Source organism: Ictalurus punctatus, chromosome 2, assembly GCF_001660625.3.
Source record: "Ictalurus punctatus breed USDA103 chromosome 2, Coco_2.0, whole genome shotgun sequence".
Taxonomy (NCBI): domain Eukaryota; kingdom Metazoa; phylum Chordata; class Actinopteri; order Siluriformes; family Ictaluridae; genus Ictalurus; species Ictalurus punctatus.
Window position 1 is genome coordinate 26,377,315 of NC_030417.2, and position 15,606 is coordinate 26,392,920.

Below are 15,606 nucleotides of genomic sequence, written 5' to 3' on the forward strand. Positions count from 1 at the left end.
TTTCTTCCACATTCTGATTTTGCCAGTGCTTCTTTTTGTATCAGTTTTCCATTATTTACGTCTGTTTTTGTTGTTTTGGCTCATTTTCTAGCACTTGCAATGGCAGCAATAGCCTTCGCTGCTTCTGATATACAGCACTTTTTATTTGCACTACGCTGTTGTTGAAAGAATGAAGGACGCTTGTTGTTTAGTTAGTATTCCATGCTTATTTTAAATAATATTCCAGTATAATATATGGTTATTAAAACCCACTAGATAGCGGAAAGAATGTCACTGAATCTCGGCCAAGTACAAGAAGGGTCTGGACTCTCTGATATCAGTTTAGTTACAGACATTCTGTAAACGTCTACCCCAATAATGAGGGCTGTTGTTTAGTAAATGCTATTTTTATGTACTTTTTATGCTATTTTATTGTAGTACACTATGCAGTGAGACTTTAAATCACACATTGTATGGCCAAATGTTTATGGACACCCAACCGTCATACCCATATGTACATGTTGAACGTTCTATTACAGATTTAGTCCCCGTTTGCTGTTATAATAACCTCCACTTTTCTGGGAAGGTTTTCCACTAGAGTTTGGAGCATGGCTGTGGGGATTTGTGCTCATTCAGCCACAAGAGCATTAGTGAGGTCAGGCACTGATGCTGGGTGAGAAGGCGTGGGGTGAAGTTGGCATTTGAGTGCAGGCCACTCAAATATTTCTACTCCAACCTTGGCAAACCATGTCCTCATGGCACACGCTTTGTGCACAGGGGCCTTGTCCTGCTGGAACATGTTTGTCTCCCTAGTTCCAGTGAAGGAAAATTGTACAAAGGCATCCTAAACAATTGTGTGCTTCCAAATTTGTGGCAACAGTTTGAGGACGGCCTCTAAACTTTTGGCCCAAATAGGTTTATTACTCCTAAGCAATTCACAGAATAATGAATCATATCACGCCTGTATTGATTTAAATTCTCACTGGAGAGTTGTAGGTAACTTGAGCAGATTTATTGAGTAAAAGGAACTATAGCTCAACTATGACACCAATACAGCAATGTCAGTATGTGGCCAGATTTTTGATTTTTGAAAATCTGATCAGATTTTTATTTTGCAAGGGTTGTAAGGGCTGGTTTTGTGACAGAAGCAGAACACTTTCGGGGTATGGGGCAAGTGCAGGCACTGTGGCAGGACATCGGGAGCGTCCGCCAACAGGGACCCTGATTAATAAACTAATACAAGTGAGGATTAGACCTTGTTCTTTAGATTTTCAAGGACAGCAACACTGAAACTAAAATGTCAAAATCTGTTACATGTCTTGTACAATTAGTTTGCTGTTGTGTCATCATTCATTAAAGTGTGGAAAGAACCTAAGACTCCTTAGTCTTGGCTCAGTCACTGTGTTTTGAAATATGCCTAATTCTATCCTCGTCATTTCTTTGCAGAATCTGGACAATCAGAGAACTCCAACCAGCAAGGAGAAGCAGACGTCAAGCCGCCACCAAATGGTAAGCTTAGAACCGATACGTATTGTAAATGCGTATGTATTTAAACATGTAAGCATGATCACTTTTCTATATGAGAGCACAATTGGCGATGCTATCAGATTCTCCAATGAATTGTTATAGTGTTTTTACTGCCAGAAACGAAGGCGTCAAGCATATTCAAGCTGCAGCACTCTCTCTAGGCTATCTTGTTATGTGCTACAACATACAGAATATATGACATATTAAAAATCTCATTGAAGCTAGTATTATCTGATTGAATACTCCAAACCATGTTATTTTCCTGGGAATATTTTCTCACACACACACTATACATATTGTGCATATTTGAATACATGCACATCCATGTGATTCCAGTTCATAGTAGTTAGGTATTGCTAGGCTCCTTGAATGCTCATAAATCACTCTGGCTTGATTGGGTGATGGAAACCACATGGTTCCCAAATAGAGCAGCACTGAGCTCATGCTCCAACATTGCTGGTGCACGCATGCATGCACACACTGACCCCAGCCGATCATGTAGAGGAATCAAACACAATAACCCAGTTACCTATAGTGCCTGCTAAACACCCGCACATACATACACAATGTACGGAATCAATCATCTGTATTATTACATCTGTGCACCTAGGTACACACACATACACACTGGTACTGGTATACACATATGGGTGAGCACAAGCAGCTCCCACATACACAGATTTTCTTATACTTCAGTATATACTTATTGAGTTATTGCTATGACCCCCTGCTCCCTCTCTGGTCCTGCTGTGTCAGTGCAGGAGCAGTGTGTGGGTAGCCAATCAGTTTTAAATCTACATGCAGAGATGCTTTGGAATAAACAGCGGCGTGACATATCTCTCCCTAGACATCTTCTAAATGCTTATTTTTATATATTTTTTTATAATAAATCTAATTTTAAAAAATAATATTGTGGTCACACGAGGCAACTGTAATATTATATTTATATGGATATTTATGTTTATATTTGTATTTGCAAATTTTGCACCAAAATGTAGTGTGAACCTAGTATTATCACATGCAGTTTTGCACTCAGGTCTCCTTTAGTGAACAGTGGACTAGTTCAACAAAGACTTCATGTAAAAACCATAATGAACTTTCTTTTCCTTTCACACTATCCGTTGTTACCCAGATGAAGATGGGTTCCCTTCTGAGTCTGGTTCCTCTCAAGGTTTCTTCTTCATATCATCTTAGGGAGTTGTTCCTCGCCACCGTCACCACCGGCTAGCTCAATAGGGATAAATTCACACACTTAAAATCCGTATCCTGTGTTTATATGTTTCTGTAAAGCTGCATTGAGACAATGTCCATTGTTAAAAGCGCTATACAAATAAAATTGTATTGAATTGAATATTTAAAATCACACAAAATCCAATACAATACTGAGAAATGTGAAGAAGAAAAAAACCCATCATGATTGAATTGAACAGCAAAAGGCACCTGTTGGCTTTACAGGATTTACTCTCAGCACTTTTATTTAATAATCATATGGAAACCAACAAAGACTTCAACTAAAACATTCCAATGCACATTGGTGAAACTGCCAGAAATCTTTTTTAACTACTGGTCCAAGACCTGTACTTTTATATTTGTCTGCAAGACCATAGACTACATACCTAAGCTTTTTAAAGATTGAGTTATCATCTATAACAAAGCCATTTTCTACTAGGCAGTTTCAGAAAAGGATTTTGGGTCAGTTAGGAAGGAGAAGTCTTAGTGTTGCCTCACAGGAAGCTGAGGGCTCTAAAAATTACAAATCGCTCATTTAAATGTGATTCACTCACATTGTAAGTACTGTTTATATCAATTCTAAAAATCATTACAAGCCCACTGAATAACTGGAGTTGAACATGCAGTCCCTCTGCCATGTTTAGCATCCTCATTAAGCTTCAATTTTTCTCTGAACACCTCGGGCAAGCCAGCCTTCCATAGTGGGACTAACCAAAAATGTCCATCCTGTTATTGTCCCACTGTGACAGCGCACATTATAAATAGAAGGATGAATTTAACAATGTGGTCTATGTGGTTAGGTCGTTTTTTTAGTGTGTGTGTGTGTGTGTGTGTGTGTGTGTGTGTGTGTGTGTGTGTCATTCTCTGTTGCTCTCTCGCACCCCAGGGCACTTGAGTTTCCAGGACTGCTTTGTGACTTCAGGAGTGTGGAACGTGGCCGAGCTGGTCCGCGTGTCACAGAGTGAGTCACACAGACACGTTTCCTCTCTTCTTCTCAACATGTCTGATAGAGTGATGGAATGATTTCATACAGTAGCTGTCCTCTCACTGACACCAACAGGTGCTATTTAAATGGTTCAGAGTGTTTCTAGACATAGGAAAATTTATTTAAGTAGCATGTTTGTTTGCAATTTTCTGGCTCGGAAATTAGCTCCGCCCCCAGGCAGAACAGGATTCTTCTCATCACAAGGCATATGTAGTTTAAAATAAAAAATCGCCAGTACCATACATAAACTAAAAATAGGTAAGTAAGTGAAATAGGTAAGTAAAATATCAGTGATGGTAGTAATTCTGTTCTTTCTTGCCTTTAGCTCCGGTTGCCACAGCTACCGGTCCCAACTTCTCCCTGGCCGACCTGGACAGTCCTGGATATTACAACATCAACCTAGGTCGCCGGTCCATCACGTCCACCCCATCGACCAGGTACACACACACACACACACACACACACACACACACACACACACATACACACATATATATACACACGATGAAGTTTCCTTACTTGCATGTGAGTAAATGTGCTTGGCCAATGCTTTCCCTCTTTTCTCTAATTTGTGACAGCTTTCTCTTTTTTCTGTACTTGTCTGTCTGATCTCTGCATTTATCCTACTGTCTCTCTTTTTCTTTGTCTGTCTCTATTTCTTTCCTTTTCACTGTTTGCTTTTCTCTCTCTCTCTCTCTCTCACTCTCTCTCACACACACACACACACACACACACACACACACACACACATTGTCTACATTCTTTTCCTTCATTTTTCTGGGCCGCCGCAGGACTGAAATGGAGCTGTATGGCAGTCTCCCTCGGAGGTACACCCCACAGTCTGCTCTTCTCTGCACTCCACTTCTTTTTGTCTCTGAGTCGTGCAGTAACTCTCTCTGTGTCTGAGTCTGAAAATCTGTGCACTGTCCATTTGTCATTCACACCAACGTACTCCAGGCTTGTTTGACATATATTTTCCCTTGATGACAATTTCATTTTTAAGAAACAATTTGATTTAATCAACCCGAGATGAGCTAAATTGCTGAGGGAAAAAGTCACCTAATTCCACTGGTTTTGCACATTTGAGGTGTGTCGTATAAAATTTTGAAGCTACGTGCAATTTTCAGAGGATTTTTTTTTTTTTTAATTCACTCATTACATCAATAATGAAACATAAGCCTTCAATTGGCATATACAAATCAAATAGTACAACATGATATAATTTGCCTGAATGTAACAGGCCAAATAAGTAAGCCTCTGGACTGCCTTCTCGCCTTCAAACCAAACTTGAACAGTTAACGTTAAAGGCAATAAACTTGATTTGTTTGCTAGGAGCAAGTCTAACATTCAAAAGATAAAAACCAAGTAGATCAGAGTCATTCACATGCAATACAGCGTACAGCTTGGATGAAGACATCGATGGAGACAAAAGTACATCCAAGTGTTAGTCTGCCATGTTGGTATTAGAGTAATTACAAGAAAATGATTTGGATATTCTACTCCAAGCTATTCATTTCCTCAGAAGAAGAATTTCCTTCCAACTTTCATTTCTGTATTTTAAGATAGGAAAGCTCAACATGTTCTAAAAACTTTTTTTTTAAAACACCAAAATTACACTGTTCTATTGACTATGAGGTCATTATATGTGGTAAGAGAGAAAACGTTTGGTACATGTATACACAATTACAACTGCATTGAACTGTTTTGTTCAGATTTGTTCAGAATGTGAGTCAGACCTTTCATAAAGTTATATAGAAAACATTGCATAAAAGATCATAGAAAATTACCCTAAATCCAAATATCTTGTTTTCAAGTAGTAGTGCTCATTGTAATTGTAGTTAATTCACTCTTATAAGTCTTTGTGCTGTGTTTTAGTTCAAATTAAGAAGTACACGGAACATTTCAGCTGTTCTAATTCGATTCATCTCGGTCTAATTTGTGCTACAACTTGCAGTTGTATAGTATTGTTGGTGCTTGGGCGTGAGTTTTACCATGATAGAGGAACACTTCCCATGTGTTTTCCATCAGATAGGTGAATTTTCTTCCTTGTTCATTACAATCCATTCTTCCTACAATTATTTTGATGCAGTGAAGAGGATCATAACAAGGCTGTAGCCTGCTATATCCTTTTAAAATACTTTTTAAAAAATAAATAGATAAATAAAGCTTATAGAAAAGCTTTAAAAAAGATTACATAATCAGGGCCAACCAGATTCTGGGGCAATGTACGATCATCTGGGGATAATTAAATCAGTATCATGTAATATATCAAACAAGCCTAACATGTTGTGTATGGATGGAAAGCTGCAGTCCTCAAGGGCCACAGAATGGTTGCTTTTACGTACTACATTAAACTCCACAAGGACTTCACCATAAGAATTAGTACTAAAACTACAAATGCGCTCTAAACAATTAAGCTGTCCACTAAACAATGAGGCTCTCCAGGACTGCAGTTTGACAGCCATGATGTATGGGGTGGCAGATGGATTAGGACTTTAAATTACAATATTATTTTCATCATATCAGGAAAGCATGTTTATGTTATTTTCTTTTTTTTAATCACATGCTAAATGCATTATGTATTATGACATTAATACTACTATAATTGGGTTTTTTTTTTAAATCCATGTGATTATACTTATTTGTTATTTTTGGTCCATCTTTCTCAATTCATTTAAAGTCTACTGTATTGACTCGAGGTTGCATTATAATCAAAGTGGTTAAATTAACACGCATTTTCTACATCGAAATGGTAAACGTATTACGTACCAAAAATTCTACTTTTGAATACATAGGGTGTTTTTGATCTCACTTATTGTCACTTAACCCCTTAAAGTCCTGGACTGTTACTTAATTATTCATCTTAAGGTATATCATTTTGTAACTGCTAAAAATTATTCAGTAACTGATAAAACTGCTAGCAAAATGCAGTAGTTCCAGAAGTTGGGAATGTAACTCAGGGCATGATGTCAATAGGTTGTTTTAACTTTGCTGGCTATGGGATTAGTCTACTCTCCCCAAAATGTAGGAAAAGAGAAACTCTTTCTTTATTACTTTTTTTTAAGAACTGTTTCTCATCAGAATGATGTTGGGGGCACATCATTCAGTTTAATGGATTAAAGGAATGAAATGTACAGAATGTTCCTTTCACCCCGAATGTAATCAGTTAGCTAAGACATGTCTGGTATCCAAAATGTGGTTCTCTGGTTCATACATTCAGGAGTGAATGAATGAGCAAACCCAAGTGGATATGGAGAGAACATATACATAGAGAGACAGTAGCCCAAGCTCAGGACCCTAGAAATGTGATGCAGCAAGTCTTCTATCATGCCGCTGGATCTCTAGTTTTGCATTAGAATCGATCGGGTTGTTAAAAATGAATGAATGCCTATATCACCTTGTATGTAGCTCCAGTGCACAATTAATTAAGTGGATGTCAGAAATCAAAACATGTCTTGACTGATTGATTTGATCTTTTAAGTAACCACTTCCTGGTCACAGACAGATTTCATGACAAAACTGTGCTCACTGTCTGTATTTTTCATCCCCCCCTTCTCTGTCTGTCTGTCTCTCTCTCTCTCTCTCTCCCTCCCTTGTTCTCAGCTCAAACAAGCGTAAGTCCATTGATGACAGTGAAATGGAGAGCCCAGTGGATGATGTGTTCTACTCGGGCCGTTCCCCTGCGCCCGGCGGCTCACAGCCCAGTGGCTGGCCTAACGACGTGGATGCAGGTATACACACACACACGCATTTATATTACCTTCATTCTAAGTCTCTTCACACAGCCAACATAACAAACATTTATGTTAATGAGACTGCTAGCTTAAGCAAACAGTTCACAAATACTTTTTTTTAGGTGTGAGATTTCAATTGGTGTTTTTGGTTAAGAGAAATGAGTTACTGACTAACAAGTAGCTAAACCTTTCAGACTGAGAATCACAACACATGCTTTAAGCTGAGCTAGCAGAATGGACTGGCTGTGTGACGTGACGACTCTTTCTTTACACTTTCTGTTCTCCACCTGCCATTTACTCAATTCCTCACTCATCCACCCATCTCAGCTCAGCCAATCAGTGCCCCTCTCGTTCTGTCTCTGTCTTGTCTCTCCCTCTGTTACGATATCTGAATTCATTCCTTTTTTAGTGCACCATAAATTCAGTGTTCAACCAATGCACACTATTGCCCACAAGTTCTTATAGCTCGAAATTTTGACCAGCTTTGTGAATAAATGCATTGTTTAAATACTACTAAAGCCAAAGTGTATATTTAATATAGAAAATCCCTTTTAAAACTTTCAGTTTGCTAGGTAATTAGTTCTGTTAGGAGCAAGGCATGATGACACGCCCAGAGCACGTTCTGCTCAGTGTCTCATCCTTACACCACACCCTATATAGTGCTTTATATAGAACAGTCTATGAAGCAAATATTGAGTGAGGATGCAATTTCAGACACACTGTATGTCTCTGTAATGTTTTATTTACTCGTCAAGAGCAGACAGGAACTAATGGTTACAACTTCAAATGCTTGTCAATGTACCATCACAACTCACCACAGAAATGCTGTATATTTACCTCTCCTGAGATGGACAGGGTAAAAGGCGGAGGATAAATTGCGCAGCAACATATGGGTTACAGTCAAATCTAATATATATATATATATATATATATATATATATATATATATATATATATATATATATATATATATATATAAACTGGTCAAATATGCCATGCTGAATAAAAGCCAGGTAAACCATTATATCTGATTACTTTCACATTCAGGATTTACATGTGCAGGATTTTGTTCATGTTTTTGAGACAGGGCTCATGATGACCAACACAGCTGGAACAAAAAAAATTTTCAAAATAGTGCCGAAAACGTTCATGTTAGATGTTTTAATGCATTTTAAATGGTTTACAAATAATTGTGAGGGCAGTGGGATGGGCATCAATGTAATATGGAACCCAAAAAGTTACTACCACAAATTCTTCTAGCTGTCTCACAAGCAGTGCGATAAAAAATACCCAGCTACAGCGGAACCCTGACTTGCACACTTCCGATGATTATAGTAAAATCGACTATAAACACAGCTCCCCACATTCATGTAGCTGTGAATGGTGGCTAAATGAGACGCTGCAAGGTTTCGGGAAAAGTCCACGATACAGTGTGAGCTGTGTTTAAGTCTCACCACATACCTTTAAATCCCTATGAATATAACTCATGCCTTCTCGCCCGACATCAGTGCCTGACCTCACTAATACTCTTGAGGCTGAATGGGCAAATCCCCACAGCCAAAAAAAATATAGTGGAAAAGCTTCCCAGAAGAGTGGAGGTTATTATCAGAGCAGAGTCAGGACTAGATCTGGAATGGGATGTTCAACAAGCACATATGAGTATAAAGGTGAAGTGTCTACAAACAATTGGCGATATAGTATATGTTTTATCCGTTGAATTAACTGTTGTAGAATGTCCTTGTAACAAGATAGGTCCGCTTAACAGTTATGTTATAACAGCTACAAACAGTTCTTCTTCTCTGTTTTTCTCTCTCTTGAAGTTAATAAGATGCACCTGGTCATGTTACAGCGCAACAGTAAAGCCCTCCGTATTTTAACTCTGATTATTAGAACGTGTTGACAGTGGAGACTCCTTCCAAAAAAAAAAAAAAACTAACCATCTCCTCATCACATCAACAATTACACTAATTTTTTTTTTCTAAAAATATTTGTTACTACATTTGTTAATGTGGAGTGTCCAAAATACAAGTCCCTGTGTAAGTTGTTACTATATAAGTGATAGTCTACAGTATTAGAAGGAGCACATTAATATAAGCCTGTGCTTTTCTTTGCAGCTGGCTTACTGTCAGAGCCATAGAAAATTATTAACACTACAGTACATGCTATAGTGCTCTAGTAGAAATAAGTATGAAATATCGCATGTAGGTCTTTACATTCGATTTGGGGCTTTGGGGCTAACAGAAGAAAGAGATAAAACTGTATGCGAGAGTGTGTGTGTATGTGTGTGTGTGTGTGTGTGTGTGTGTGTGTGTGTGTGTGTACATGTGTTCAGTGGTCAGGACTGCATTGTGGGTGAATATGTGTAGGAATGTTACTGCACTATTTTTTCTGACATTTATTAATATATAACCTCTATTTTATTGCTAGATGGAGTATACATATTGGACACACTAAAAAGTAGCCATAAAACTTCTAGAAAGCGCTTGGCGAAGACTATTTGTTGTATTTCCTCTTGAATTTCAGGGTGGGGAGAACTGTTTAAACTGTCTTAAATAGCATTTCACTCCTATAAAGTCAGTTCTGTAGACGATCATCGTGTCTGGGATGTGGTAGCCACTGCATTGCCACAACATGACCACATTATTCGCATCTGTTTCCCTTTCGCTAATCCCCCACACACACCACCACTGCTTCTGGAGACACTCTGGTGTTTCTTTCATAAGCAAGTTACATAATGGACTTCACACCCTGTAGAATGGAAGTTTCCAGAAAGATGAACAGTACAGTTGTTCTTCGAGTCCATATAATCCCTCAGTCATTCCATTCATGCAACACAACATTCATATGTACAATATTTCCTGTATTCATGGTGAATAAGACACAAGATTTAAAAAAAACTACATGATTACTTAATGTTTTTTATGTCCTCAATTTTCCATACTGTACCCCCCCCCCCACCTTTCTCTCTCTCTCTCTCTCTCTCTCTCTCTCTCTCTCTCTCTCTCTCTCTCTCTCTCTCTCTCTAAGAATTGGTTCCATATGTACAATCTTGGATTTGCTTTAGTGTGATTGGCTTTTGTTTGAATTTTCTGTCGTGCATATAAGATTAAATGTAAATAGTAATATCGAACAAGACAGACTGTAGACCTTTCCATGTGTCTGATGTAAAATGAATGAACACTGCCCCGTGATTTCCTCTATCCCAAAAAGTCTCTTTCTTTCTCTCTGTCATATTGTTAACTCTGCCCTTCTCCCCTTTTTGGGTTTTTCAGTGCAGCACCATTTGGCCAGTATGCAGGAGAGGAAGATTAAACATGAGAGCGATGGCGTGCAGTTTCCTTACCATGGTTAGACCACATTACCCTCATCTTTACTGCTCTACACCACTCACAACCTGAATCCAAAGTGACTGTTGTTCTGTCTCAATGTTTCTCCTCCTCTTTGTGTCTCTTTCTTTCTGGTTCCATCTCTCTCTCTCTCTCTCTCTGTCTCTCTTTCTCTCTCTCTGTATTTTTTTATACTATACCCTGTCCCTCCCTGTCCTTTTCTACTGCTTATTATTAAAAATGTTGTTGTTGTTTTTTTTCAGTGCCTATCATGTCAACAAATTCATAGCAAACTTGCATAGGAATTTCATACGTAATTAGGATTCCTGTGTTGTGATTAGTCTTATTGGACTAAACCTGATTCAGATATTCAATAAGCTTCAGTACGAATCCAGTGTTTCTCTGTTAGCTTCGTCCATTACTACTTCTCTAGGTTAGAGCTTAAAGATTGGGTCAGTGACTTTTAAAGCAGAATGCTATTATACATTTGGTACACTTCTCCTCAAACTCTGGCAGCTTCAATAAAATAACTGCTTAGAAGAAAAACTCTGGTTTCTGTGGCACCCCAGGTTCTGTAAACGAGACAAAATCACAAATGACAAGGAATGTCTCTAATTTCCTGCTAATCAAGTTGCCTGGCAGAAAATTCCTCCTCTTGCACTAACATTTAGGACTCGTAGCCTAGTCATGTGTTTTGAGGCAAGCCTTTCCAAAGAAAACTAAAGGCAGGGGCTGTATTTGGTTTCAAAGCGTCTAGCACCGTGTATGGCTATACATTATACATGTGGAGAAAGCTCAAACTAACTAGGAGTGGCCTCCTGCATACTGTATATCTTATCACTCTATATATCTGTATTTTTAAAGATATATGTATTTTATAAACCTTCAGTGGCAAGTGCAGGAATAGAAAAACCCTATGGCTTCGATAAATAGCCAGCATATTACTGTCCACATTTAAATAATAAACCTAATATTTGAATAGCTGGAATGGTTCTTAATAAATCTGTACTGAGAGGGACCATGGAATTTATTTTTTATAGTTAAAGCGGTCAGTGTTTACAAAAAGTTTGTTAGTTTGAATGAAGAAAATAGTGGTGGTATAATGCTGCTGCAGGTTATCGCTCATGGCGTTTGTAGCTGTTTGTGTTTATAAATTAGAAAAGTTTAGAAAATCATTCCGATCAATTGGAAAGTTCACTGCTCAGTCTGTCTATTCATTATTCAATTCTAATTCTTGTTTATGTAAGTGTCAGCGATTGTGTAATAGTAGAATACCAGCTGTCAGCTTTGAAAAATGATGTTGAAGTGTGCTACAAATGGCTGTTTTCAACCCCTACACAGCAGAACGTCAGAGATATCACATCAGAGTTATGAAAGGCCTTTTTAGGAAGTAGGGTGTAGTCACGATCACTTTGGACCACAGAAGGTTATTTTCTAGTACATTCATGAGTACTAAAAGTTTATCCATGTTTACTACAAATACCAATGTATAGTTGGATAGAACTGTCAAATACACTTACAGTTTACTTTTCATGTACTAGTACTAGCATGTCAACTTGGAAAGAAATACCCAGATAGTAAATTTTAAAAAAGCAGCAAATTTTAATCATACTGTGCTACTGAGCGTTGAAAAATTCACAGTTCCAACATAGTCCCCCTATGCTGTTATAATAAAGTCCACTCTTCTGGGAAGGCTTTCCACTAGATTTTGGAGCATGGCTATGGGAATTTGCCCATTCAGCCACAAGAGCATTAGTGAGGTCAGGCCCTAATGTCAGATGAGAAGGCCTGGCATGCAGTTGGTGTTCCAGTTTGTCCCAAAAGTGTTCAGTGGGGTTGAGGTCGGTGCAGGCCACTCGAGTTCTTTCACACGAACCATAGCAAGCCATGTTATAATGGACCTCACTTTATGCACAGTGGTATTGTCATGCTGGAACAGTTTTCCACTAAAGGAGAATTCTTAATGCTACAGCATGCAAAGACATCCTATACAATTGTGCGCTTCCAACTTTGTGGCAACAGTTTGGGGAAAACCCACATATGGGTTTTTACATTAGAGTGTCGACAGGATGTTAAGTTATAAATATTAACCATTATAAATACTAATAAATGTTCAACTGTAAATATTAAACATTTTAAATTGGGGTGCCACAGTTGGACCGTTAAGATGAGAGGGGTTTTAGGTTGGTAATACTGATTACCTTTTGTGATCATTGGGTGTAGTAAATCGGCATTGAAACTGGCCCAGAGATCCTCTAGGACACAGGATCCCAAACCTGGTCCAAGATTACCTCCTGTCCTGCACAATTTGTAGGGTACTCCAGGACTAGGGTTGGGAACTGGCACTATAGGGTCATCCAGGCATAAGTAAACTTGAAACAAGTACATGGGTATCATATAAAATATCAAACTTTAAGTATAGTCTGGGGTCCAAAAGTCTGAGAAAACATTGTATATCTGGGATTGTTTTTTTAGCTTTAAAATGTTGAAAAATTTTAAACAAAGAAAGGAAATGTCCAATATTCAAGTCTCTGCCCTATTTCAAAGTTATTATTTACACTTGTGCAAATGTGTGATATTGACCATGTTAACTCATTTATACAAAAGATCAGAGTTTTATTCCTTCGACTGAAGCTAATGTTCAGATGACATTATGGTGGATTTTATCTAATATGGATCATCAAATGGTTTTACCAAACGTCGAGTGCACATTGTCATTGAAGCAAAAGTGGGAAATCCAAAATATTATACATAATATAAGATATAAAGATATTTCAACTTTTCACTCAAGTTGTTGCTGATAATATATAGTAACTTGTAATAAACAATGTTAGGTTAAATTAGAAGTAAATGCAAAATCGAAGCAGTTTCACTAGTGGTCTCAGACGTTTGGACCCCACTATATGTAGCAAATAATATTTGAAATTCACAAGGGGGCCACTAATGACCTCAGTGTAATATTCAGTGTTTTAATTGGTGGAATTGTAATAAATCCCGTGATTGGTTGCTGTAACTCGTAATCCGTCTTCTGATTAGCTGATGGATGTTGTACTGATCTGAATACAGAGCAGTGTTATCGATTGGTATGTAAGAAGCAGCACTATAACACTGGATTTAACAGTGAATCAAAGGCAAATAATGTGTTCCATTAGAAAACCCTGGTTCTCAAACATGACAAGAATGCTGACGTGTGAGTTTGTGTTGCATTTACAAATGAGCGTTCCGTTAGCTTGTCCGAAAGGTTCTAAAGACTTCTCACAGCTGGTAACATTTACTTCTCCCTCTGTTTGCACCATAATTATTAATAGGGCTTAATTACCATAATGCACAAGTGCACTGGCAGATACTTATGCCTGTGTGTGTTTTGTGTGTTTAACTAAATGATACTTTAGCTAGCGGGTTACTGAAGCCCTACCTTGAGACCTAGCGCCTGTAAACTCATGCTCACGCACATACAACCCCAAATAAACAAGCATGCGAAAAATACACTCAGGTGTTCCCTCTAATAAGGCTATAGGCTTTATATCTCCAAAATATGCCACACACACACACACACATACACACGTACAATCTGGAGATAAGCAGCACTCTGGTCCAGATGGTGCCTCCATGTGTCAACAGCTATGGGAGCTACTGTGTTACAGAAGACATCTGTTAGCGCAGTGATGATGGTAGCGGTGCTGATTGGAGGTGGGGGGGGTGTTTTGTGTGTTTGTGAGCGTGAGTGACGCTCTGCTACGCTCCAAAGGTGATTCAGTACCTGAATGAGGCAATGTTGTTCATCATTAGGGCTGGCTCTTTGTGCGGTGTGCAGTGTAAGGGCTTCCTTAACATTCAGCTCATTTGACTTATCCCTCGCCTGTTCCTTCAGCACTCCTGCATCGCTCGGCGTGTTCCGCGTGTACTATCCGTCCCACACCTAGCGATTGAGCCATGGTAGGAGAACATACTTTGGTCATGTGCAGTTGCAACAGTGTGTGGATGGTTTTTGTGTGTGTTCATGTGAATTTGTTTCATTTGTGTGTGTGTGTCTTTGTGTGTGTCGGGACAAAACTTGGTGTTGTATAAGTGTTCTAGTTTCACGTGTGCCGTTGTGGGACAGCTCAAGGTTTGTCTGCCGGCCAGCTTGTTAGTGTGGCGAGACTGGAGGGTCATGGGAGCATTTGATTGGCTGCCAGTCTGCTGATGCATTATGCCAGGAACTGGACAGAGAAAGAGAAATAACAAATGAAACACACACACAAACACACACACACACACGCACACACACACACACACACACACACACACATCCAGTCACATATGTGTAGACAGGAAAGGGGAGATCATAGAAACTTCTGTCAGCTTTAACTCCAAAGCCTTTTATTTGGCGTCTGTTTCCGGCCACTGACAGAGACGCATATGTTAGCGGATTAATTAATTCACCATCATGGAAACAGTCACAAATTTTGAATTGTATGGACATTCATTCATTCATTTATTTATTTATTTGCCGTATATGAAATAAACGAAGCTACATTTAAAATTCTTAAACAAGACTTCAGAAGGAATTTAATTGTAATTTTTAGAAAATAATAATATAATTATTTAATAATATTAAATCATACTTTAATTATAATATTTTAATAATAGGGTTTTTTTCGCAATTAATTAAGCACAATTGGCTACCATTGAGATATTATTTATGTTGCATGCATTTGGTGCATAAGGACTCACAAGCTTTTCTGCCTAAAGTAACATACAGTACTGTGCAAAAGTTTTAGGCACCCTATTTATTTATTTATTTTTAGTATAAAACTTTGTTATAGGTTTTTATTTTATGATT

At 38.3% G+C, this 15,606-nt stretch overlaps 1 protein-coding gene across 8 annotated transcripts in view; it reads left to right on the top strand.

The window, feature by feature from the left end:
- nfixb (nuclear factor I/Xb) overlaps nt 1–15,606 on the top strand; it is a 155,438-nt gene that overhangs the window by 123,417 nt on the left and 16,415 nt on the right. For 7 of the 8 annotated variants that reach the window (XM_053674602.1, XM_017487771.3, XM_017487788.3 and 4 more), the window contains 5 exons: nt 1,426–1,488; nt 3,623–3,697; nt 4,047–4,158; nt 7,325–7,452; nt 10,728–10,802. In XM_053674602.1, coding sequence (XP_053530577.1) covers nt 1,426–1,488; nt 3,623–3,697; nt 4,047–4,158; nt 7,325–7,452; nt 10,728–10,802 — 453 coding nt within the window. The remainder of the gene's footprint in view (nt 1–1,425; nt 1,489–3,622; nt 3,698–4,046; nt 4,159–7,324; nt 7,453–10,727; nt 10,803–15,606) is intronic. The other variant, XM_017487815.3, reaches the window with a different exon arrangement.